This window comes from Boleophthalmus pectinirostris, unplaced genomic scaffold, assembly GCF_026225935.1.
Source record: "Boleophthalmus pectinirostris isolate CB_2022bp ecotype Guang Dong unplaced genomic scaffold, ASM2622593v1 HiC_scaffold_12, whole genome shotgun sequence".
NCBI lineage: Eukaryota > Metazoa > Chordata > Actinopteri > Gobiiformes > Gobiidae > Boleophthalmus > Boleophthalmus pectinirostris.
The window spans coordinates 847,077-870,829 of NW_026571018.1; the positions used below are offsets into that span (position 1 = coordinate 847,077).

Consider the following 23,753-nt stretch of genomic DNA (forward strand, 5'->3'; position numbering starts at 1 on the left):
CCAGAGTACAGCGCTTCTCACAGCCGCTATCGCCGCCATGGAGCCCGTGGAGGCCGCGGAGGAGAGGCCGAAGCCCGCCGCGGAGCCGGAGCCGAAGCAGCCCGGGGGAAGCTCTCTGTCCGCGGCGCAGCGCAGAGCCGAGATCCGCCGGAGGAAACTGCTCCAGAACTCCGAGGAGAGGATGCACCGGATCGTGGGCAAAGCCAAAAGCGACTCCGACAGCGGTACGAGGCGTGGAGGCACTTTAAATCACGTTTTTTTTCTGGTGAATTTGACTCAACACAAAGGAGAAGGGGCTGATGACACTTAGAGGCCACTTAAAACCATTACATTCATATGGGTGTTTCATCAGTTTTTCACCGTATTTACCCAAAGCCACTTTATTTCTATATTACATTTTACAAACAAAGCAATTTCCAAAATGCTGCAGAGAAAATGAAGACAACAAAAGGGTAAATTGCTCAAATTTGGTCATACCAGTCCTAAAATAATAAAACCAGTAAAACCATAAAAATCATAAAATAGCAGTAAATAAGAAAAATAAATAAAAGACACAGAGGAGCACACAACTCAGTGTTAAAAGCCAGAGCTCAGAGCGCGTGGGGGAGTACATTTGGATGAGATATGAGATGTAGTGTGGGGCCAGAACATTCAAAGTCTAGTCCTGGTTTATGTTATGACTCAGCAATGAAAAAGTGAGGCTGCCTTATGGAAATATCATAAAAAAAACACCTCTAAAATAAAATCAGTGCAGCTTTAGTCTGTGCATGAGGTTAAATTATAAAATATCTTTATTTTGTAATTCTAAATGAGCTTAATCGGGCCAGTCAGAGTCGACCAAAGGGCCGTATGTGACCCTGGAGCTGGACAATGCCCAGATCTGGTTTAGACCATAGACTATCTAACAGATACAGTGAGGAAGTGAGCATGGGCACGCCCCCGGCTCCATAGGCTCCATTTGATATATAATATGAAAATATTAACATGCTCAACGTACCCCTGGTGGTTTTATTTTGCTGTTTTGTCTGTAAATGAAGATATGAACATGAATAACAGACCAATCAGTTGCCTTCTTTCCTCAAGGTTGCTCCCGCTAGCATTTGCAACATGTTTGATTGACAGCGCTAAAGCGCCCTCACGCTGCTAAACCAGTGTGGTGTTACCTCCAACAGCCTCACTTAGGATTGACTCTTTGGTTGCTATGATACTCATGGTTGGAATTCCAACTAGGGACCCGGCTCCAAATTTGCCGTTGTAACTTTGAGTTTTGATGAGCTTCATTTGACTGGAGACAAACACTGTGGGTGAAATCACACTCTCTTAGTCCACATCTTTATTCAGTCTGTGGTTTCGACTTGAATTCAGTCCACAAACTAAAACTTACTTTGCCTTCTGTGCCCCTCTCTCCTCTTTCTTCCTCCAGTTTCCTCTCTTCGTTCCTCAGAGCCTCGGTTCCATTTGGACTTGGATCCCTCTCAGCGCCCCTCCCCATTCGAGTCCAGCCCCTCCCACAGCGGCGCTTCAGACTGCAGTAAACCTCTAGAGGGCGCCGTGGAGGAGGACCCCGGTGAAGTGAGGCAGATGCCCAGAGGAGACGAGTGTGGTGCGTCCCCTCGGAGAGGTCTGCACAAGTACCTGTCGCGCTTTGATGATGCCATGAAGCTGCGTGGACAACTGGCCAATGAGAAGCCGGCGCAGGACTCGGGGGCGGAGGCTGAGGAGTTTGATGCGTTCAGGGTTTTCCGTCTGATCGGCAGCGTCCTCCTCGCGCTGTTCGTGCGAGTGTTCGTGTGCAAATATCTGGTAAGTCCTACACATAAATCACTGATTCATTCTGATTCATTTGAAGGAGCTGCCTGTGAGGTTTAGATTTAAAATTTCATAAACATAAAAGACGCAAATTTGTCACCGGATACCAAATAAGCATGTTCAAATCAAAAAACGCTTTTACTGACAACAAATGTAATGCTTATTTATTCTTAATAACAAAAACATTGGACATGATGCCAGGTTGTTTGTTATAATTTGGTGTTTCGATTCAAGACGATTCTCCAATCAGAAAGCAGAATGAGCCTCACATGACTGTCAATTGTGTTGCCAATTTCAGAGCTGAAATCCAGTGTGTTGAAGCCTAAAATGTCTCTCTGATCTCAATGTTCACTCCCTAAACCCCAGCACCTGCACCAGTCATGAGTCAGTGTTAGTGCAGCCTCTGCAGCTCAGGGAGGGAATTCTGGAGGTTCTGATCTTCACATAAACTGAGACTGAGACAAATGCAGGATGTGTCTCTGTCTGCAGGTTAAAGATCTGACAGATCGCAGTTTACATACAGTTCTTTTTAACTGTTCCGTTGTTTTATATTATTTTTTCTTTTTTTCATACCAAGAGTTTGTTTTCTTACATGACAGTTTAAACTGCTCCCTGTGCTCTTCCTCAGAGTGGTCATGTGATGTTGCTGTGACGTGTCCACTCAGCTGATTTATACAGGTTTTGGAAGAGCGCAATCGAAGTGTGTAAACGTGACAGAAAGTTCTATGACAGGGATGCTACATTGTGATTATGTTTACATTGTTTTAATGTTTGGATTGTTGTGAGATGAATTGTATCTGTTTTGTTTCAGTCCATCTTTGCCCCCTTCCTGACGCTGGAGTTGGCTTACATGGGGCTGTCCCAGTACTTTCCAAAGGTGAGTCTAGTTCTCTGTAATCTTTTGTATTGATCTTTCAGACCTTTTAACCGTGGAGCAGTGAAGTGGCACATATGAGAATGAGCAGACATTTAGTTTGATAGTCCTTTTTGTAATATATTGTGAACTAAGGGAATCTAGGAGCACTTCATGGCAGTGATGAAAAGCTGTACAAACAGGAAAAAGAGGTGCTCTTTGGTGAAGAGGAAACAGAGAAAACCCAGCCACTCTCTTCTAAGTTTAAAATGCCTTTAGTTATGACATGTCTTAATAGACCTAAGCTAAGTTGTGGGCCTTGCTTTATATTTTCAATGATCTTGATGTTATCAAAAAGCATTTATAGCGAGATAAATATTACTTACTAGTATTGCCTGGAAAAAAAATCCATATTGGAACATTCCTAAAAATCTTGGTGCCCAGTTTAGAAGAGTGTGTGTGTGTGTTTTACGTGACCCTGTGTTTGTGTGTGTCAGGTGGAGAAGAAGGCTCAGACCACAGTGCTCACCGCCGCCCTGCTCCTGTCTGGGATCCCCGCTGAGGTCATAAACCGCTCCATGGACACGTACAGACGCATGGGAGACGTGTTCGCTGATCTCTGCGTCTATTTCTTCACCTTTATCCTCTCGCACGAAGTCCTGCTCCTGTATGGCTCCGAGTCGCCATGACGACCACACTGTGACGGCAACACCAGGACAAACTTTAAAGCCAAGTGCTTTATTTAAAACTCAACTCAACACTGAGGAAAAGGCTCCATATCTGATTAAGTACCACACATTTAGACCATAGAATGTAATTTTCAAAACAAAATTGTAGTTTTTTTAAAAAGTCACACTATGTAACTTTTCTGGTTGAGGGGCTGCCACCTTCTTTTTGCTTTGCCTAGAATGTTCCACATTATGGCATTACATTTAATTTATCATGCATCAATTACAGGTGTTTTTATAGCTCAAAAGTACCTTGAGAAACATGTATACTTACTCTGAGCGGGGTCGCCCCTCCACAGATCTGACTTGTAACTTGGCCAGCTGGTGTGACTGACTTTGAGACAAGCAGGTGACAGTTATTGTTAGAAAAGTTACATAGTGCACCTTTAAATATTGCCATGTGGCGTTACCGTTTTTTCAGTTTGGATACTTGCTCAAATGAGGATCTCATGTCAGTACTGATCAGTGAAGTTTTCATCTCTTTCTTTTGACAAACCTTCCACACTTACCGGAAAATGACATGGTCCAGTTGGGTCTCTTGATTGGTTCATTGGTTTTATTTGGCTTTCTGAGGACCACCAGAACTAAACCAGGTCTGAAGTGGAACTGAAGCAGGTTTAATTTGGGGATGAACACGAGTGGATGGATGAGGAAGAACCTAAAGCAGTAAAATACCTCTTAAAGGGGCTGTACCTGATTTCCCCCCATGGATCTGAGCACTGAGCTCTCGAGGTCAAAATGACACAACAGGGAACTAATGCTGGTGTGCTATTAGCATGCTAGTTGTTTTTAGCTTTACCAACACAGCAAAACTCTGCTCTGGTGTCTGAGAGTTGAGAAAAGTGCTTAGAAGGTGAATAATGAGGGTGCTCAGAAAGCATAAGGTAAGTGAGGAAGAACTTTGGACCACTACAAACAGTTTAAAACAAACTAGCTCTGTTTTACATGTTTTTAAGAAGGTAAAAATCAGGTACAGCACCTTTAACCCCCATTTTCTGAGGCCGTGCGAAATGAGAGAAGAAATTTGACATTGTGTTCTTTAATTGTTACATTTTTGCCACATTAAATTCAGATAAAAATGCCTTAACTCAAACCAGACTGAATTAGGACCAAATACAAATCATGACAAAGGCTTCACTCATGCATACGTCTGAATAAAGCATTATATGGAACATTCACTACAAAGATTCAAACAGGCCTTACACAAAATAACTACTGATTTCTTTATTTATTTGCTAGATACCAAATCCTGTTTATGAAAAACTGCCACACTACTTCAGATATGTCCGTTAAAAATACTTCTGACCATTTTTGTAAGTGTTTTTTTTTTTTTTTAAGCAGGTTTGATAACAGAAACTTTAAAGAGGGGCTATTGTGCATAACTGGAGCTTTCTGCCTTGTTATAACCATCCATCAAAAACGTGCCTGAAGAGGTTTTAAAGCTCATCATGCATGTTTGAATAATCTTGTGATCTCTCCTAGGCCCTGTTTGAATCCTCCTTACGGTTAGTGCGATTCTGTCCAGTGCTCCTACATCACCCGCATTTTTTCTTAAACGAAGAAAAGCATGATACAAAACAATTCTCTACAACCTGACAAACCTGATGCGACGTGCAGTAGTTTGGTTAGTGGGTGCATGCTGATTGTGTTGTGATGACGCTCTGAAGGGGGAGTGACTTGGTGTGGGGAGCAAAGGGATGGGGGGACTCAACTCAAAAAACAAAACTGAAACTGAATACCCCACAGAAGCATAATACCCCCTCTTTAACGCAGTATTTAATCTGAGAGTCTCAAAAGCAGGACTGATAAAGCAGGGACTATGATCGCATATTAATGGTGTATTTTCAAACTTTTCTCACACTTTCTTGTCTCTGTGGAGATGTTATAGCTTTGCTTGGAATGTTCCAGGGTAAGGCATTCTGCTTTGGCCACAAAAACTCTTCAAAGGGCTCATAATACTCTGTTTTCTGATCTAAGTTCTAATATCTTTTCCTCATCACCAACAGACCTGGAGTTGTGTTTAGTTTCAGTCACACATGTTTAACACACAAACCTACAAACGCACACCTTGTGATATCATAAAGGAAGTGCTCCACTGTGTTTTTAAACTCCACACACCGTTACTGGAATCTTTTGGATAATTTCAGCTCAAATGTGTGAATGAAACAAAACACAACTCAACAGGTTTTTGATGAGGAAACAACAATTACTACAGTTCCACCATGGCTTAAAGCTCAGTCAGTTTTGTGTAATGTAAACTTTAAAACCATACTACGTAACATTTCAGGCTGCCCATAAGATGAGCAGCTGTCATACCCTCAACTGGAAAAGTTACCTAGAGCACTTTTACAAGGACTATTATGGATTACAGCTAATTAAAGAAAATAGAAATCTACCAAAATTACAAAGGAAAAAAAGGATTGAAAACAGAAACATCGATGAACAATGTTGAGGAATATGAGACAAAAAAGGATTAGGATCAATATTCTAAATGATTACATGTGAACTACTAAAACTAAGAGTAATATTGTTAATTCTGTCCTTTGCACTTATAGATCCTTTGACTTTTTACAGTGGAAAACAAACATTAGCCTTTGAATGTGCACAGAAACCGAGGAATCACGACATGTACAAATGTATAGACCAGTGTTTGGAAGCAGTGATTTGAAACCTCATTCACAGAGGTGGGTACTTACATTTACTGAGGGTTGTTTTTGTTTTTTTTCAAAAGAAATTGTACTTTTCTAGCACCATACTTTTATTCCTACTTGATTCATATTTTTTATTGAAGTAACAGTACTCTTACAGGAGTAAAAGTTGTGGTTCCTCTTCACGATGTGTGTGAATCTAAAGTGACAGAATCTTTATGTGACAATATGAAATGATCTGAATATTTGTGTTTCTTGCAGCTCCTTCAGATCTGATTTAATATTTATCCCTAAATCAAATTGAATTGACTTAACTTATCACACAGATATTCTTACTTTTACTGTTGAGTAGTAGTTTTGTCAAATACTTTCTGCTGATTTAGTTTGTCTCATTTTTGTCTCTGTCCTTGGAAAATACCAGATTTTGTGCATTATGTTTTGTTCTTCCAAATACATTCACTTAATTACACATTAACTTTCAATATTGCTAAATCACATACGCCCTGACAGTTTCTCTTAAAGTTACTCTTGCTTGAGTAGTACTTTCCTCAAATATTTTTTACTCTACTGGAGCCATTTCTTGGACCACTACTTTGTACTTCTACTTGAGTAATATTATTCTGAAGTTACTCTTACTTAGTACAATTTTTGGCTTCTCTACCCACCTCTGTTCATTTATTCTGCTCCTTCCTTTGTGCCGTTAAGCCTGACATTAATTTATTACTGTGAATATTTGTGTAAAAATGGTTTACATATAACTGTTTGTATTGCGCTTGCATTTTGAGCTTTGAAGGAGTTTTGAGATGTCGTGAAAATGTATGAAAATAAATGTGCTGTAAAACTTGAAGCGGTTTAGTTTTTTTTTTTTTTTTTGTACAGTCAAAAGTGCAAAACAGTAAGGACATGTTAAAATCACAATCTTTACACAGTCTTTTACAAGTTCTTTTATAATACCATGTGAGCGTAGACTCCCGGCTCCGGTCATTCATGTAGAGCAGGTTAACTTTGTTCATTAATGGAGCGGTCCAAACAGTACAACAAAACAATCCGTAACGTGACAAACCTGATGAGATGTGCAGTTGTTTCATTAGCACTCTGCACTCTGCATGCTAGTGCTCTGAAGGGGGAGTGACTTAATACAGGGAAAAGGAAAGGAGGGACTCAGAGTGTTGAAAACAAAAGTGAAGCTTTTAAAACACGAGACGTCCTGTCCCTACTCCCTGCACCAGAACAGGATAGCTGAGAGGGAAGAGCGCACTCTTTTTGAGCTGGACAGGTGTAAGATTATTGACAGTGGTTTTACCTAAGAGACTTTTGCACTAAGTCGTTCAGGAAGCAACCCACACCAGGAATCTGTGCTTTAAACACACAGGCACTACTCCTTACACAGCACTGATGGGGAAAAAGTGTCATTGAGCCAAGATGCACAAGTTTGGGTCAGTGTGTCACACTTACAGTAAGACAGAGGTAAATGAGACTGTAGGTGTGAGAGAGGACTCTTCATGAGGCCTGACATGGGCAGTCCAAAAACACACACTAGAAAAATTTGTCTGGAATCTCTAACTACAATTCTTCATTTACCCATTACATTTTAAAAATGTAAATTTTACTGTATGCGATGATCTCTGGTGTAAAGTTCAATGTAAATACTTGTAATTACACACTGTGGGGGTGACATCACTGATCTGTTTTATATTTATTCTGTAAATAATTTATGTGAATATGTATGTAAATATGAGTAATGTCTTGTAAATAAATTATGTCTGAACTGTATCTATTTTCTTTTTCGTTTTTAACTTTCAATAAATATTGTGTAAATTATTTGTGTATTTCCTTTTCTGCATTATTATAGATTCAGGAACACAGTGTTTTATAAAACATTGTTATGAAGTGATAAAAGAGATAAATAGGATGACAAAATGAGCACTGATCACAATAAAGTATAAAACATATAAAGTGAATAAAGTGTGCAGACAGACAGAGGGAGATGGGAGCGTGTTTAACAGTGAACTTCTCCAAATGGCAGGTCTGAGGCTGTTACACTGTTATTGACCCTGTGAAAAGCAGAACCCCCTCTCCCTGTTTTTTTCCCTCTCCAAGTTTATGTGGTTGAGGTGGTGCAAAAGGTCACCATTTGTTAATTGTTGTTTTAATAAACATAATATAGTCTGTCTCAACATCAAATGTAAACTGTTTTATGATAGAATGATCAGCTGTACGTGGTTTTCTAAATAATGTATGCTCTATACTTTAAATTCATATTTAATTTGGCCTTTTTAAAAGTACAAACAGTGATAACTAACTTTTGATCAAATCTTAGTGTTTATTCATGACTGTAATCTTGCGTCTTCTGATCCAGGCAAGTCTGCGGCAATTATTTTATGAACGGCACTAATCTCTGCATTCTGATTGGCTGTATAGCAGCACGTGGCTGAGAGGCTCATTCTGATTGGCTGATACTCTTTGAGTTGCTCGCGATAACCTTATAGAGGTGTAAAAAATCTAGATGAATTTATAACGTCTACACATGCATCTATTAAATCCTCTAGACTAAGACGACTGCGTACGACAAAGTTTATAACTATGACCATTAAAATCAAGACGAATAAGTGAAAGACTTATTGTTTCATAAGAATTTTTTAGAATATGTTTTCTCTCTATATGGTGTCTGTGTTTGATCTATTTTATCAGATAAATAGAAGTGCGCATGCGTACATGGTTTCCGTAGTGTAGTGGTTATCACGTTCGCCTCACACGCGAAAGGTCCCCGGTTCGAAACCGGGCGGAAACAGCTTTATTTTCTCGCTGTGGATTTTATTTTATTTTTTTATCGATCTACAACATGGATTTTTCAAAATCAAATCTCATTGTACTTACATATTGATGTGGGCTGGACCCGTGTGGTGCGTGTTTGCGGATCCATGGTGAGAGAATATTTTACATGAGAAACTCAAATCTACGCACACTTACGCCATCTAGCGGCCATAACATCAAACACATCTGTGTTTGGGAATATAAACCTTTTCCAGCTGTAGGCTTACATCTTTACATCTTTAGTCTGCAGTGACATCATGGACAGTTTACCTTACGTCACTTTCATTATTGTAATAGCAGCTTCACGTGTTTCTTGTTCTACAGAGTATCACTGTATAATGTATCATGTATCATAATACATACATAAACTCGACCAGGTGAACACATAAACAGGAGCAGCACTGCATTAAAGCACCGCTTTTGCCCTGAACACTAGAGGGCGCCAACCTTCCATGTATTTATATGTTTTGTATTATCCCTTGCCGGAGAAATACCACTGTCACAAATGTATTCATTAATTACAGATATTCAAGTCGAGGTCATAAACAGGAGCTAAGATAAATGTATGTCTAAGTTCTTAAAATAACTCTTAAGTCCAGGTCTAAGTTTTTGAAAGAAATCAATCTTATGATCCACAAATGTTGAGCCTTCTCATGATTTGTTTGACTTAAACTCCTTTCCTTACTTCAAATTCAGTTTCTGTAGCTACTGTGAACAAATAATTTCCCTTTTGTTTATTTTTGCGTCGTCTGGCACTTTGTGTTATGTCTCCCACACTTGTGTTTAGATCTATGTTGTGTTTTTTTCTTCTTCAAGTTCTGTTCAGGTTCATTCAGAGTTGACCCTGATTACACCAACAAGACTCTACAACTCTTATTTCAAATAGAAATCAGCATTTTTAAAATATGAATTTTCGTATCCCTCTTCTGTGCTAAGTGTCCAGTTGATACTTTGCAGTGACTTCGTGCTTCAGTGTTCTGCATGGATGTCTATGGAGGAATGGACAGCAGTCACTATGGTAACACACCTACCAACCTAAGTTTTTAGATTTCTCTGAACTATAAATATTAAAAAAACATAATATTTCCATGAGCCTGTGATCAGTCCGAGCGTTCATGCTCGTGTTTAGAAGTTTACTTTTCAACTAAACGGATCAAAGACTGAAAACCTGTTGGCTATTTGTGATTGTAATGTTATTTGAGGGACTTGTTTAACAGCACAAATGAGCTCATGTGTTGTAATAACTAAGTCAGCTTTTTCGGGCGAGACTGTGGTAAAACAATAAAGCTCAGATTAAAGTCTCACTTGAGTAAGAGCTTCAGCCAGAGCAGTGCCTCTAGTTAGCATCACGCCCCAGGGAACGTTGATGAGATCAGCTGCACAATATCAATAGAATGTTGTGATGTCGTCTGAACATGGAGCGTGAAGAGGAAGAGCAAATAAACAGACACATGGTTAAAATGGATTTATCCAGAACTTTATGTTAAAAAACAAGGGGAAACTTTGACAACAACATCTACATTTGAGAACACTGATAACAAGCAAAACCCTCCCAGATAGAAATGAAGAAGAGGAAGAAGGCAAAAGCTACAGCCGAAACGTGCTTCAATCAGCCCCAAAATATACACAAACGTCTGAGTGAAAAAACAGAAGTTTGAGCTGAGAAAACTGCATAGACTTTTCTCTCCAAATGACATCAGTAATTCAGGGTTCCTCAGCAGAGTTGAGTAAAGCGTGGCTCAAATGGAGTAAGAGACATTCTGGTACAATAAGAGAAATAAAAATAACCAGACACGGGTAGTACTGTGGGTAGTTTACGGTACTTCGGTAACTTGTACTTTTAACAAAACAGTACTTTTCAGAATAGCCTACTTCTCCATCAGCACACGTTCACTCCTACACCGGCTCGTCAAAAGCCTGGTCCTGTCAGATCTCAGAAGTTCAGCGGGGTCGGGTCGGGTCAGTACTTGGATGGTGCTGGTCAGAGGGGACAGTGGTGCAGATTGGCAGCTGTGCTTCTGTCAGTCTGTCAGTTACTTCTGTCAGTATAAGTTTACAGTGGAGAGTGTGGAGTGAATAATGATCTGTGAAGTGTAAAGTGTGTGACATGTGTGTGAAAAGTGCTGTAGAAATAAACTCGAGTAACAGAATGTTTAGTGTAACAGTTACATTTACTTAAGCAACTTTGTTTTCAGAGTACTTTTCTAACAGTATACTTTTACTTCTATACTAACACAATGTACAGTGTAACAATACTCTGACTTGAGTACAAAATGTGGTTCCTCTTTAAGTTACTCTTACTTGAGGAGTAGTTTACCCATATACTGTATATATTGATTTCTTGGACCACTACTTTGTACTTTTACTTGAGTAATATTATTTTGAAGTAATGTTAGTTTTACTTCAGTACAGTTTTTGACTAGTACCCACCTCTGAATATAACATTTTCACAGTAAAGTTACCAAAATGTCACTTACTACTTTGAAATTCTCAACTGTCACAACAGAATGAACTGAAATGGCTCATTCATGTTTAAATAACAGAGTCACAAAACATGCTGAACTGTCTGAGAGGCAAAACCAATCTGAATGCTACTTACACTGCAGCAGAAATTGAACAAATTGAAATTCACACAAAATGACTAATAAAAAACTATATTTCATTTTCAATTTGGCACAAAACCTTGCAGAGCTGAGTTGCTACGTCATGCATTTAGAAGAAAACGGCAAAAACATCCCTGCAGTCCACCAAAAGGAAATGATCCATTAGTTTAGTTTCATTTTACATATTTTAAAGGGCCCATATTACACTATTTTTAATCTACGTTATGATGTTGTTTCCCCGTCAAAAACACGGCCGTGATCTAAAGGTAAAAGGAGTTGTTCATTTGAAAACTACCACTTTATGACATCACAAGGTGGAACTGAGCATTTTGAGTTTTGGAGACAGACTGATAGGCAGATTAATAATGCAGTCTTACAGTCACACGTGGTAATGAACCAAAACACAAGTCCAGGTCTGTTTTTGAGGAGGTAACCACTTTGTAACTTGGCTTAAAGCTCACAAGAGTCACTTTTGTGTGATATAGGCCCTGTAAAGATTATACTCATTAAATAATTGTATATCTTGCATATAGTTTGGGAAAGTAACATTAGGAGTACAAATCATTAGTATTGCGTCTTGCATGTTTTGTTGCCTACACTGTACAATGTTGATGATTAAAACTTAAAATATGAACAAACATTTTATTCTGGTTTTAGACGTCAAATTTCAACTGATTTTACCCTAATCCAAAGGCATAATAAAGAAAAAACAACCAGCAACTATGAAGAAACAAAGAACAAAACATATTAAAATAAATAAAATACACTGAAAACTTGAAAAGTGAATTGCATTTGATTTTTGAAGTTTCAGATATTACAGTTTTTTGGGTTTTGGTTACGAGTCCCATAGAGCTGATTCACTTTTATGCTTTTAAAGTTGTTTTTTTCCTTTAAAAAAATAAAATAAACATTTGATTTCACTTTTGCTCTTTTCTGTTTAACCCAGGTTTAACCTCAAGACACTGAGGCTCAAGTGCAGCGGACACAACAATCGTACACAAGGTAAACAAAAAATACAACAACTTGTGGAAATTGTGTGACCATTGCCCAAGAGAGGAACATTTTAGAAATTCTTAAAATACTTCAAATAAAAACAAGAGATTCATAATAAAAGTGTGCAGAAATCAGTGGATTGACTGAAACATGACATCATGTACAAATATGTGAGCGCAGCTACAGTTCAGCCCCGTCATTTGATCCTTTGGTCAGAAAACTGCGTTCATTTGTTCTGTCTTGCGCCAAAAGGATCCAAATGAAGCTGTTTTCTGATCTGTGTTCTAATGTTCATCATCACACACACACCTGGAGTTGTGTTTGTTTCATTTACACATGTTTAACACACAAACCTGCACATTTAGGCTCAGTTCTTCTCTCAAACAGAAAACACTCCACTGTGTTTTTAAACTCCAAATCTTTCACTAGAAACATTTAGATAATTGCAGAACTGGAATTTCCAAAAGCAAAGTGAAAGGAACCAACTAAAACTACTAAGCCAGCATGAGAAGCCTGTGTGAATGAAACAAAACACAAGTGCACGTCTGTTTTGAGGACAACATTAGTATTAACAGTAAAAGTTCACTTGAGTTAGTTTTTCATGATACAGAACCTGTAAGAGTGAAGCAGGAAATCACAATCTCTGTGTGTGTGCACTACAGATGGACTTTTTTCATTTCAGTGCAGATTTTTTAGAACCCAGAGCATCTGATGTTCGTTAATCTCCAATCTGCTGATATGTGTGGCCAATTTGATTATTATATGATTATTTTGCCCTGAATATAAGAGTTGACATGACTACAAACTCCATAAGTGTCTCTACTTTGCATCGCTCTGTCTGCAGAACAACAGTATCATACACAGCAGTGATCACTGGACATTCATGGTCTTATTTCATCTCAAACCCAAAACAGACTGAGCCTTTTTCACTAAAATGAGCACAAATAAGGTGTGTCTTTCTTTAATCAGGTGGGTCACTGAGGGTGTGTTCATACTTGAGTTGTCATAAGTATTGAACACTACAAACTAATCTATAGTCAAACTAGTACTGAAACTAAATACTCATCTGAGCAGGTGTCAGTACTAACAACGTTGGACCACTATGGAACATAGCTGGACGACCAAGGGATTACAGATAAACGGCCACATGAGAATAGAAAAAAAAGTGCTACTATTTAATGTTGGAAATCTATTGAGTAGTTTTTATTTTCACTGTGGTATCAGAATCGTTTTGAGTATCAAGTCTATTCCTTGGTATCAAATCGAGTTTGAAATGTTCATATTGTGACATTAGTTCAGACTTGTCCCTGTGGCCTGTGGTTTGAGTTTGAGTTTGAGTCTAGTCCAGGTTTAGTTCTGACATGAGTTGAAGTGGTTCATGTGTGAACTCAGCCCACAGTACATCCAAAGTCTTCCACACAACACAACTGTATGTTGTTTTTGTGTCCTTGAGCAAGACCCTTAACGTGATTATTTACTTAACTGGACCATGATAAATCTGTGAGCGCATGTACCACACAAATGCACACTGGATTCTTTCACTGAAGTTAGCTACTAGCTTGGCTGTTTGAAAAGCCAATGCATAAAGAAATGACCAAAAATAAATGTGATCTATAACCAAAGCTGATGACCTTCATCTGTTTATCACACTAGCTCACTGTGTCTCAAAGCTAACAATCACTTTTATTCTCAAACCTATTCCAATGCAAATGAATTCAAAAAAAGTTTACAGACATCATTTGGATATATATATTTATATATATAGAATACTTTGATTTTGTTTTTATATTTATTATGCCTCAAAATTAGCATTAGCGTTAGCACTGAGACATAAACGTGTGTTTGTAGACACAGAAGTGTCGTCCTCACAAGTATTCATGTTCTTTGTGTGCTTTTCAACATGGTGCCACGAACATCCACCTGCAGCTCCTACACCACATTATTTTAAATATTGATTCATTTTAGCTGGACTCAGCACAGACCTCACAGATCCAGCTCAACAGGAAGTGGTGACGCTAACAGTGAAGGTGCCGGGTGCTGCTGGTGGGTTTCACACGACCACAGCATTTTAGAGTTCAAGTAAATACAGTTAAAACTTAGACTTTTGTTGTAATATTGCAAGTTCATGGGTTTAGTCACTGATAAAAACTATGACATTAAAGATTTGTGAATAAGCTTTTTGTACTTCATGACAAAGTACAATGTTTATAAATTGAAAGTCTGCCTCCTGCCCCCATCTGTGAGAATGACATCATCACATTCTAGAACCTGAAATCCACCAACAGGCTCTGTTCACGTTTACGTCACAAACCAGGAAGACGTTTGGAAACATGCGACGTAAGTCTGGGAAAATCTAGGAAAAATGAGAAAATGTCCCAGTTTTCTTCATCTCCGTGTCATTGTAACGTTCTGTTATGTTCAGCGAAGCAACAATTACAACCAAACCTCAGTTTTCATCATTTTAATAATAAATATAATTATCAATAAATTAATAAATAATTCATCATTTATAATGCATTTATCTCAATCTGATGGCATATAACACTGACCCTGGTGATAAAACAAGTACTTGTCTACAAGCAATTTATAGCCTTCCATTAGTTTTGAGCTTTAATGTAATACATAAAATAAATGATGTTAATATATATCGATGTAAGTGACATAAAAGTCACGTGTCCCATGGAACGCTTTGGCTGCTGAATCCATGGTTTTATCGGACTTAAGTGGGTTTGATCACAGTCGGTCAGTGAACCCAGTGTCAGGAACTACACTGGAAGTTTTCATCACTTGTTTCCAAACATCTTCCTGGTTTGTGACATAAATGTGCACAGAGCCTATTCTCAGCCACAGTCTCTCACGCATTAAACCTTCAACCTTCTAGTTAATAGACAAACGTTCACCTGTCTGAGCCGCTGTTGAAAAGGCTGCACAGCACATTTTTGGGTATTTAAAAAAAATCTTTTGTAATAAATAATATTTATTATGTTGCATGTACAGAAACACCTACTCAGCTGAAATAGGCCCAGACCATCAAAGGAATGTCATTCCAATATACAGCAGGCACACTAATATTTACACCAGATTACACTGAAAACGCAAAAGTTCTGCACTGCAAAAACCAAAACCTACATTAGTTTAAATTGTGTAAACTCAAAATATGGGTGTTGTTGAATTTTAGGATTGATCCCATGTGTGTGAAAGCAGCCGTCTCCTGTGGGCGTGTGTATTGGTGCATTACTTCATATGAACTGTGTGAAGCTCAGCGCGGCAGTGACTATGTTCATGCTATAAACATTGTCTACATTATAACATGCACTTTTCACATTCGTCGTCAGGGCTGGGTACAGTTTGCATGTTCTCCCTTTTGTCTGTGTGGGTTTCCTCCGGGCCTCAACCCCAAACATGCACAAAAAACGGTCAAATCCTCCAGCCAAGGTAGTCCTGACCAAACCTCGATATGTGTAGCTCTGAAATGAGTTCTACACATTATCATTCTGGGATGGCTCTGGCTGAAATCGATCGGGACCTATCAGGGCGTTCAGACGAGTACTCCAAGCTGATTGGTTGAGGCGTCACAACAGCGGAACAAGTCAAAAAAATCAAGCTTGAGTTAAATCCAGTTGAGGGAAAAGCACAGACATTTTTCCTCCACAAAAGCACAAAGCTCTGCAGTACGTTTCTGCCTTTCTGCGTCACCACGTTTGTTTAGGTCCACTTGGATGGTTCACCTTTGGCTCCACCCACACCACCGTGCTGCTCTGTGATTGGTCCCACAAGAAGCACAAGATTGGACCAAGACTATCTCAAGATCTGGAGATGGTCCTACTGGTTAAACCCAGAGCCACTGAAGCATGGGTCAAAGTGTAGCTCCGTATCCTTTGATCACTATGTAACTTCGTCTCCATGGTAATGTTATTGCCTTGCCTACAATGTTCCACAGTATCACATTAAATGACTCTCCATATCTCAAGTCAAGCAGAAGATGTCAAGTTACAGGTCAGCTCTGTGGAGAGGCAGGCATGTTTTGTGAGGTATTTCGGAGCAATAAAACTATCTGTAATTGAATAAACTCTAGATATAAGTTTAATGCCATACTGTGGAACATTCAGCTAGCAGTTTCAACTCCACGGAGACACAGTGCACTTACAGAATACCTGCACCCCTCTTGTGATTAAATTAAATGCAAAATAAAAATACAGGATTATTATCAGTACCCAGCTCGTCGTCATCGGGGTTGTATTATTTTGCATGAGGCTGATCTCACAGCAAATATATTCTATACGGATTTAAAGCTGCTTTAAAATCCTCCCGGAGAATCAGTGCAGTGTTGGTGCACAGGAAAATTATTCACGTGAATCATTTTATACAAACAAACCTTTTCTCAAAGGTTAATTCTAGAATGTCTGGTCAGGAGGGACAGTTTTGTGTTCAAGTTCACTTGTGTTAAAGTTGGTTTGGGTTTGGTTAAAGGGGGGATTTTTCTACTATGGGGTATTAACTGCTAACACATAACAGATTTAGATCACCATGTTACCTTATTATTGTTTTGAAAATGCCCGATTTGCTCCCCCTTCAGAACACTACCACAACTCAAACATGAAACTACTGCACATCAGCTTTGTCAAGTTGCTGTCCACAGTTTTGTATCATGTTTTTGTATATTTATGGAGAATTGTCGTGTGGGAGCATGGGGGGCGTAGGCTTGTGGGTGGAGCATTGTACAAAATCTTACAGTAACTGTAAAGAGGGTTGGAATATAGGGCCCAGGAGAGATTGCTAGATTACTCAAACATGCATGGATGAGGAAACAATGTTATAACATAGTAGAAACCTAAAAAATGCAGAATACGCCCTCTTTAAGTTTGGGTTTGGTTAAAATTAAGAACTGGAATAAATTAAGGTGAGGAAAAGGTTTAAGGTTACGGGGTTTTGGGGTAGTTAACATGTTAAGAGAAGTAATTTTAAACACAAATTTGTCTCCTACAGCCTTAACTCAACTTACACAACAAAATAAAATATAAAACATTAAAAAAAAAAAATAGCCAAAACAGAAGCTAACACATTACCACGGCAAACAGTGCTACTGTAAAATACCAAATAACAGCCAGGTTTCAATTAACAACTGTATATTTTGATAAATAACCGCCGGTTCCAAATAAACGCAGAGTCTATAAAGAAAGTCGCCTGTGCCATCAGCAGTGGTTGTGGTGCTGTTGAGGAGCTGCTCAAACTCCCATTTCCTGTTTTTTGTGCTTTATTCACCCAAGTTGTAATGATTAGTGCAGCGACACACAGAGAGCCTGATGTTTACAACGACAGGAGCAGTTTGACTTCAGGTCAGTAGTGCCCACATCACACTGGTCATGTGACTGAGTGGAGAGGCTCTATTCTCTGCACTGCGTCTGATCAGCCTCATCTTCACTGAAAAAGAGGAGGAACAAATGATGCTGCTGTCAAATCCTGATTTCAAAGTGACGTAGCAAAAGAAAGATGGCGGAACATAGCGGGCAGGAAATGAAAGCAGTTTTTAGTAAAGTTTTTAGTTTAGTTTTTTTGGTAAAATGACTTCAGTTTGGCGACTGGGAGGAAGCGGTGATGTGATCGTAGCTGTTGTGGCATTAGAGAAATGTTGTGGCAAAGGGGAGAGGAAAGACGAGAACTAGGTGGCAGGAATCGTACCCACAAAATAGGAAAGTCATTTTTCCCAGTTTTGCTGAGCAAGATTGTTGTGAGGAAGGAATTAATCGCCTGCCCCAAACTGCTGCCTGGTCTCAAATAAATGCCTGGTCTGTTAAGTGACTGAAAGAAATAAATGCCCCGGCTGTTATTTGGTATTTTACGGTATGTGATAACTTCTGTCCTTCCTGACCCGACTATCAGCAGTAACATTTCAAATTCTCCATAGAAATGAACAGGATTCCCACTTAACCGGAAGTGCTACCACATAGAAAGTGAAGAGGCGAAAGTGGGCGAGGTGGGCCAAGGTTATTGTTGCGCCCCCTGTTAGCTGTGGGCCGTCACTGTGGTGCCCCCTGCTGGCTGTGGGTGCAGTTTAACGTGCTGAAGCCCGGCAGTGTGACCCGTCCGTGCAGATAGATGTCCCGGTCCGGTCCCTGGTTCATGCGTTTGACCAGGTTCTTCTCGTAGAGCAGAGGGTGGTAGGCTCCCAGGGTGCAGGCCGCGTCGGAGAACTGCTGGTAGTAATGACACAGCTCCGTCTTCCTCTTGGACGGTAAGAACTCGTACACGTGCACCACCTCACACAGAGACATCATCAGGACGGTACCTGTGAGGAGAGCAGGACTGGTTACTCACATGGGAACAAAAAAGGAAGAGTTTACAGCAGAGGAGAAGGGATTGAGCGAGCGAGATGGAGGTTTTTAGGAGTGAAGAAACAGGTTCATCTGACTTTTCACTGATGAAGACACTGGTGACTCGAACTTCTCTATTTACATAGTTGTTTTTGTGTGAGATTCAAATCATTTCCACAGTTTTACCAGAGATATGGGTTTCTTCATGGCTGATACTGATTAGAATCCAGAGTGACCGATGGTCAAGTCTGCAAATATTTTAAGGCTGATATTTTTTGGGTCGATATTTAAGGCAGATTTTTTGGTTATTTTCCCCAATATATATAATTTAAATGTACTACAAAATCACCCACAGCCCTTTTGTCCTGCAGACCTCAGATGGCTGTGTAGTCATGTTTTGTGCAGTTTTCTTTCTGCGCTAAGGTGTTCAAATCAAGTTTTACGTGTATTCTTCAGGCAGCAGATCGTCCAAAACAAAACACTGACTCTCTGCTGGAGATTTAAGGCCAATAGTCAAGAAAAAGAAGTCTGAAAAATGCAAATATCAAGCTTTTTATAAACAAACCCATGAGATTCTTGTGTTGATACTGGTAGCTGATATCATCAACATTCCCTGGGAGTGGGACGCTAACTGTAAGCACTGCTCTGTCTTTAATCTGATCTTTATGATTTGTGCTGTTAACAAAAGTCACACACATAAAGTGAACAGTTTTTCAGTTACTCTCACTTTTGTTGAAAATCACACTCTTGACCACGAATGCTCGTACTGATCATAAGTTCTTGAAAATGTGTTGAATTTTTGGGGGGTTTTCAGACAATTAAAACACTTTTTTGACAGTTGTTTGCTAATGTGTGCATTGTGCTAACAGCTGAACATTCCACCATAGAGATACATGTAGTACACCTCCAGTATGATGTCACTGCAATCTATTAGTTTATCCTCCCTCAGATGTGAATCCTCCTCAAGTTGTGTACAGTGTGCACTCTGAACAGAGCAGCTCGAGAGATGCCTGTAGCTCTCCATCCCCGTCCAAGTAGCTCGCCCAGGGATTTCTGAATTACACATATTGTACTGAATAACTCAAATTTGATTGATTAAATGTCTATTTCCTTTGTAAATGTATCATTCTGATGCCTAATTTTGTGCACTGATAACTGAGATAATGGTTTATGTTTTATAGCTCTAACTGTACCTCATCTTTGGCGCACCATGGCTCTTATATTTACATTTCTGCCGACTGTTAAAATGAGTAGCTCTCTGGTATTTTCATTTTACAAAGAATAGCTCACAGGAGGAAAACGTTTGGAGACCCCTGCTGTAAATGTAACAGTTACCATGGTGACACAATGTACACTTCAGCAAACCCTGAGGAAAAGTTTCAAAACAGACATAAAACTCAAGTGAAAACAACAAAAATGATTTAAAGAGCACATTTTCAGGAGCCTGTGATCAGTACGACTGTGCATGGTCCTGTTTAGGAGTTTAAGTCTAACTTGAGTAACAGAGCAGTGTTTGCAGTTAGCTTCACATCCCAGGGAATGTTCAGTATGAGTAGTTTCAGAGTGGAGAGTGGTCGGAGTGGTGCAGCGCCCTCACCCTGCAGGCCGGACGAGGGCGGGTTCCTCTGGATGCGCTCCTTCATGTTGCCCTGGATCCTCCGCCACAGCTGCCACTCAAAGCGTGGATGCAGGATGTACAAGGGCTGCAGCGGGTGGAGCCTGCGGTACCTCTGAAACTGAGTGAAGATCGGGTAGTCCGTCCGGTTCAGCCACTAGAGGGAAACAACAGCTCACTGTCAAAAGGTTGTGTCCATAGTTAAACCTGAGTGGAGGCCAGGTCAGAGATCTCAGGTGGAGTTTGTTGTGTACCTTATTGTTTACCTGTCCCTTTGTTGACGTAGTTTATGGTTCATATCGCTGAAATTACTGGGCCTATCCACATGAATCAAAACCTGGCCCAAAATTTCAGCGTCTTATCTGTGAGTATAAACATATATGACCCTGGTCGTTCCTGAAGCCTGCACAGCTTTGAGCTTTTCCGCATTTCAGTTCTGCAGCAGTGACTGGAGTCACCTTCAACACACTTTCAAACTTAGTTCATTTTTACCTCTGTCGACTTTTAAAAACTCCACTTCACTGCTTCATGTTATGGTTGATGTGTGAGTGTGTTTGTGCTGTTTTGTGCTGCCTCTTGACCAGGTCGTCACTGCAAATGAGAAGATGTTCCCCACTGACTTGGTAAAATATTGAATAAATAACAAAAAAAATAAACAAAAGTGAAATGATTTTTTCACAATAGCTTCAGAAAGTAGTGCCATTATTCAGTCCCAAAGACATGGCTGTGCTAATTTGAAAATACTTTAAGCCAATATACTAGTACTAGTGATGTACATTTCTTGTTGTTGTTTTCTCTGTTTTTTAGTAGTTTTAGTTGTATTGTGTTTGTATTGTGTATTGTGATGTACTGCGACTGTTCTTGTCTTTCCTGTGTTTGTGTACAGCATTTTGGTCAGCTGTAAAGTTTTGAAAGTGCTTTATAAATAAAGTTGGCATGGGATGGTAGTACCTCGTGCAGATCTGCGGAGAAAGGAGCGGGGTCCCAGGCCACGAGGATCCCGGTGCTGTACAGAGACGAGGAGAGGAAGCGGTGGTCCTCTGACGCCATCAACTGGAAAACATCAAATACTAAATACAGGACATGAAGTGAGGAACACTCAGATATAATCAAATGTGTGTGTGTTTTTTATTAAAGAATCTCAAATACAGTTTACACTCACTTCACCAAACTTACCATTCTTAATATCTATGGGATTAATATTGATTTTTATTTTTATATATTATATTATATTATATTTGTATTTTCATGTATAAAATTCTTTATAATTCAACAACGATCTCCAAACATGTCACATTTTATTTTAAAACCAATGCAGAGATTCATAGATACAAAACTCATCAACATCATAATTTTCATTTTCCAAAATGTGTCACATCAAGAGCTTAGTTTTGCTACTATACAGACGCGGTAAATTCTGGGGCCAGTTTTCACATCTGGTTAGTGATGGCACATCAGAGACGTTGTTTAAAAAGCGTCTGAGGAAATGTTACTTCATGCTGATATTTGATAATCTTTCATTTGTTGATGCTGATGTTTCATTGTGTTTTAATCCAGGTTTGAATCAAATGAATTTAATCCGACACTGAGGTAGGTGGTTGGTCTCTCACCCTCATTCAGCTCGGGTCCTCTACCAGAGGCCTGGGAGCCTGAGAATTCTGCGCTGTATCTTTGCTGTCCCCAGTACTGCACTTTTCTGGACTGAGATGTTCCGTTGTTTTTTCCTGGTATCTGTTGTAGCCTCTTCCAGTTTGGGGGTTACAGCCCCGAGTGTCCGATCACCACAGGCTCCACTGATGCCTTTACTTTCCAGGCTCTCTCCAGCTCCTCCTTGAGCCCCTGGTATTTCTCTAGTTTCTCATGTTCCTTTTTCCTGATATTGAAATCTCTTGGTATTATGATGTCCACCTCCACGGCTCTGCTCTGTTTCTTATCCACCACCACTATGTCTGGTTGGTCCATCACCATCCTGTCAGTCTGTATCTGGAAGTTCCAGAGGATCTTGGCTCGGTTGTTCTCCACAACCTTTGGAGGTGTTTCCCACCTTGATCCTGGGGTTTCCAGCCCGTACTCTGCACAGATGTTTCTGTACACTATGCCCGCCACTTGGTTATGTTGCTCCATGTTTGTTTCCCTGCAGCATCTTACACCTGCAGTTATGTGCTGGACTGTCTCAGGAGCCTCTTTGCACAGTCTACACCGTGGGTCTGGTCTGGTGTGGTAGATCCGGGCCTCTACTGCCCGGGTGCTCAGGGCCTGCTCCTGTACTCCAGGATCAGTGCCTCTGTGTGTCCTTCAGACCAGTCCTCTGAAGCCATTGGTAGGATTTCTTGATACTAGCCACTTCAGTTATGTTCTGGTGGTTTGCTCCATGTAGGGGCTTTTTATATATATATATATATATATATATATATATATATATATATATATATATATATATATATATATATATATATATATACAGTGTAATTTCCTCATTCTCTTACTCAGTTGTATTTAGACTGATCCATGCCTGTTTGTTCAGTCCTTTTTTATTTGTATTTATTTTATTTATTTGAGATAAGCATTCAGTTCAGTATTTAAACAATCAAAGAAGCAAACAAATAAAAAAAAACAAAGTTTAAACCAGTGTTCAAAACCACATTGCTCAAGAGAAGAAGGAGGAAGTTACAGAAAAGTACCTCTTTTGGCTGAGACACTTGTGGTTAAAAATGTATTATGTAGCATAAACATAAATAAAAATCATAAATAAATTAAAGTGCGCTGCTGTTACACTGAAAAACTACAGGCCAGCCGCAGAGTTGGCTTTGCAGTTTAGAACAGAATGTGTTTTGTTTATTTGCTTTTCAAACTTAAAGGTACAGTGTGTAACTTTCTGGAGTTGGCTCATCACCTGCATAATTCCGAACATTAAAACCATCATTCAGAATGTTCCCCGTGGAGAACATACTGTGGAATATCGTAACCAAAAGCATCAACATTTCCATGGAAACAAGCAGGAACAGACCCTCCACCGGGCCAGATCAGAGTCAGGTTTAGTCTTGTAGAAGTCAGGTGAGGACTGGAGCTTCACTGGGGCAGAAAGAGAGCACCAGACTGTAAAGGTGTCAGGTGTTCCTCAAGGACGTGAACTTTTACTCAGAAACAGTCAGAACATGCATATAAAGGCTGTACAGAAGGATCTGACAGACAACAGGTGACCTTAAAGATGCACTGCGCAACCTTTCTGGTGGAGGGTCATCTGCTTGTCTCCATGGAGATGTTATTGCTTTGCCTGGAATGTTCCAGGGTATGACTTTAAACATTTCTATCTAGCATTTATCAGGGTTCCCACTCTTTTCACTGACCAAATTTCAAAACTTTTCCATGACTTTTTCAT

General features: G+C 39.6%; 2 protein-coding genes and 1 non-coding gene across 5 annotated transcripts in view; 2 read left to right on the top strand and 1 right to left on the bottom strand.

Moving 5' to 3' along the window:
* Positions 1 to 37: 37 nt before the first annotated feature.
* On the top strand, positions 38 to 6,885 carry camlg (calcium modulating ligand). The gene is made up of 4 exons (XM_020930830.2): positions 38 to 224; positions 1,424 to 1,803; positions 2,621 to 2,686; positions 3,160 to 6,885. Exons 1-4 carry the CDS (start codon positions 38 to 40, stop codon positions 3,349 to 3,351), a joined length of 825 nt encoding a protein of 274 aa, XP_020786489.1. The 3' UTR covers positions 3,352 to 6,885.
* A 1,871-nt stretch (positions 6,886 to 8,756) lies between these two features.
* On the top strand, positions 8,757 to 8,829 carry trnav-cac (transfer RNA valine (anticodon CAC)). The gene has a single exon. It is a non-coding gene; the product is annotated as a tRNA-Val (tRNA).
* A 1,478-nt stretch (positions 8,830 to 10,307) lies between these two features.
* The window catches only part of st6gal1 (ST6 beta-galactosamide alpha-2,6-sialyltranferase 1), a 63,044-nt gene continuing 49,598 nt past the window's right edge, over positions 10,308 to 23,753 (bottom strand). For all 3 annotated transcript variants that reach the window (XM_055148460.1, XM_055148461.1, XM_055148462.1), the window contains 3 exons: positions 21,326 to 21,427; positions 20,357 to 20,531; positions 10,308 to 18,734 (listed from right to left, as the gene is read on the bottom strand). In XM_055148460.1, the coding sequence (XP_055004435.1) occupies positions 18,466 to 18,734; positions 20,357 to 20,531; positions 21,326 to 21,427 (546 nt within the window). In that variant the 3' untranslated portion in view covers positions 10,308 to 18,465. The remainder of the gene's footprint in view (positions 18,735 to 20,356; positions 20,532 to 21,325; positions 21,428 to 23,753) is intronic.

What these genes read in the sequence shown, in the direction of transcription:
- camlg (XM_020930830.2), top strand. Translation starts at nt 38, where the DNA reads ATGGAGCCCGTGGAGGCCGCGGAGGAGAGGCCGAAGCCCGCCGCGGAG. An exon ending in TGTTCGTGTGCAAATATCTG is followed by an intron (nt 1,804 to 2,620) that starts GTAAGTCCTACA and finishes GTTTTGTTTCAG; the next exon opens with TCCATCTTTGCCCCCTTCCT. An exon ending in TGTCCCAGTACTTTCCAAAG is followed by an intron (nt 2,687 to 3,159) that starts GTGAGTCTAGTT and finishes TGTGTGTGTCAG; the next exon opens with GTGGAGAAGAAGGCTCAGAC.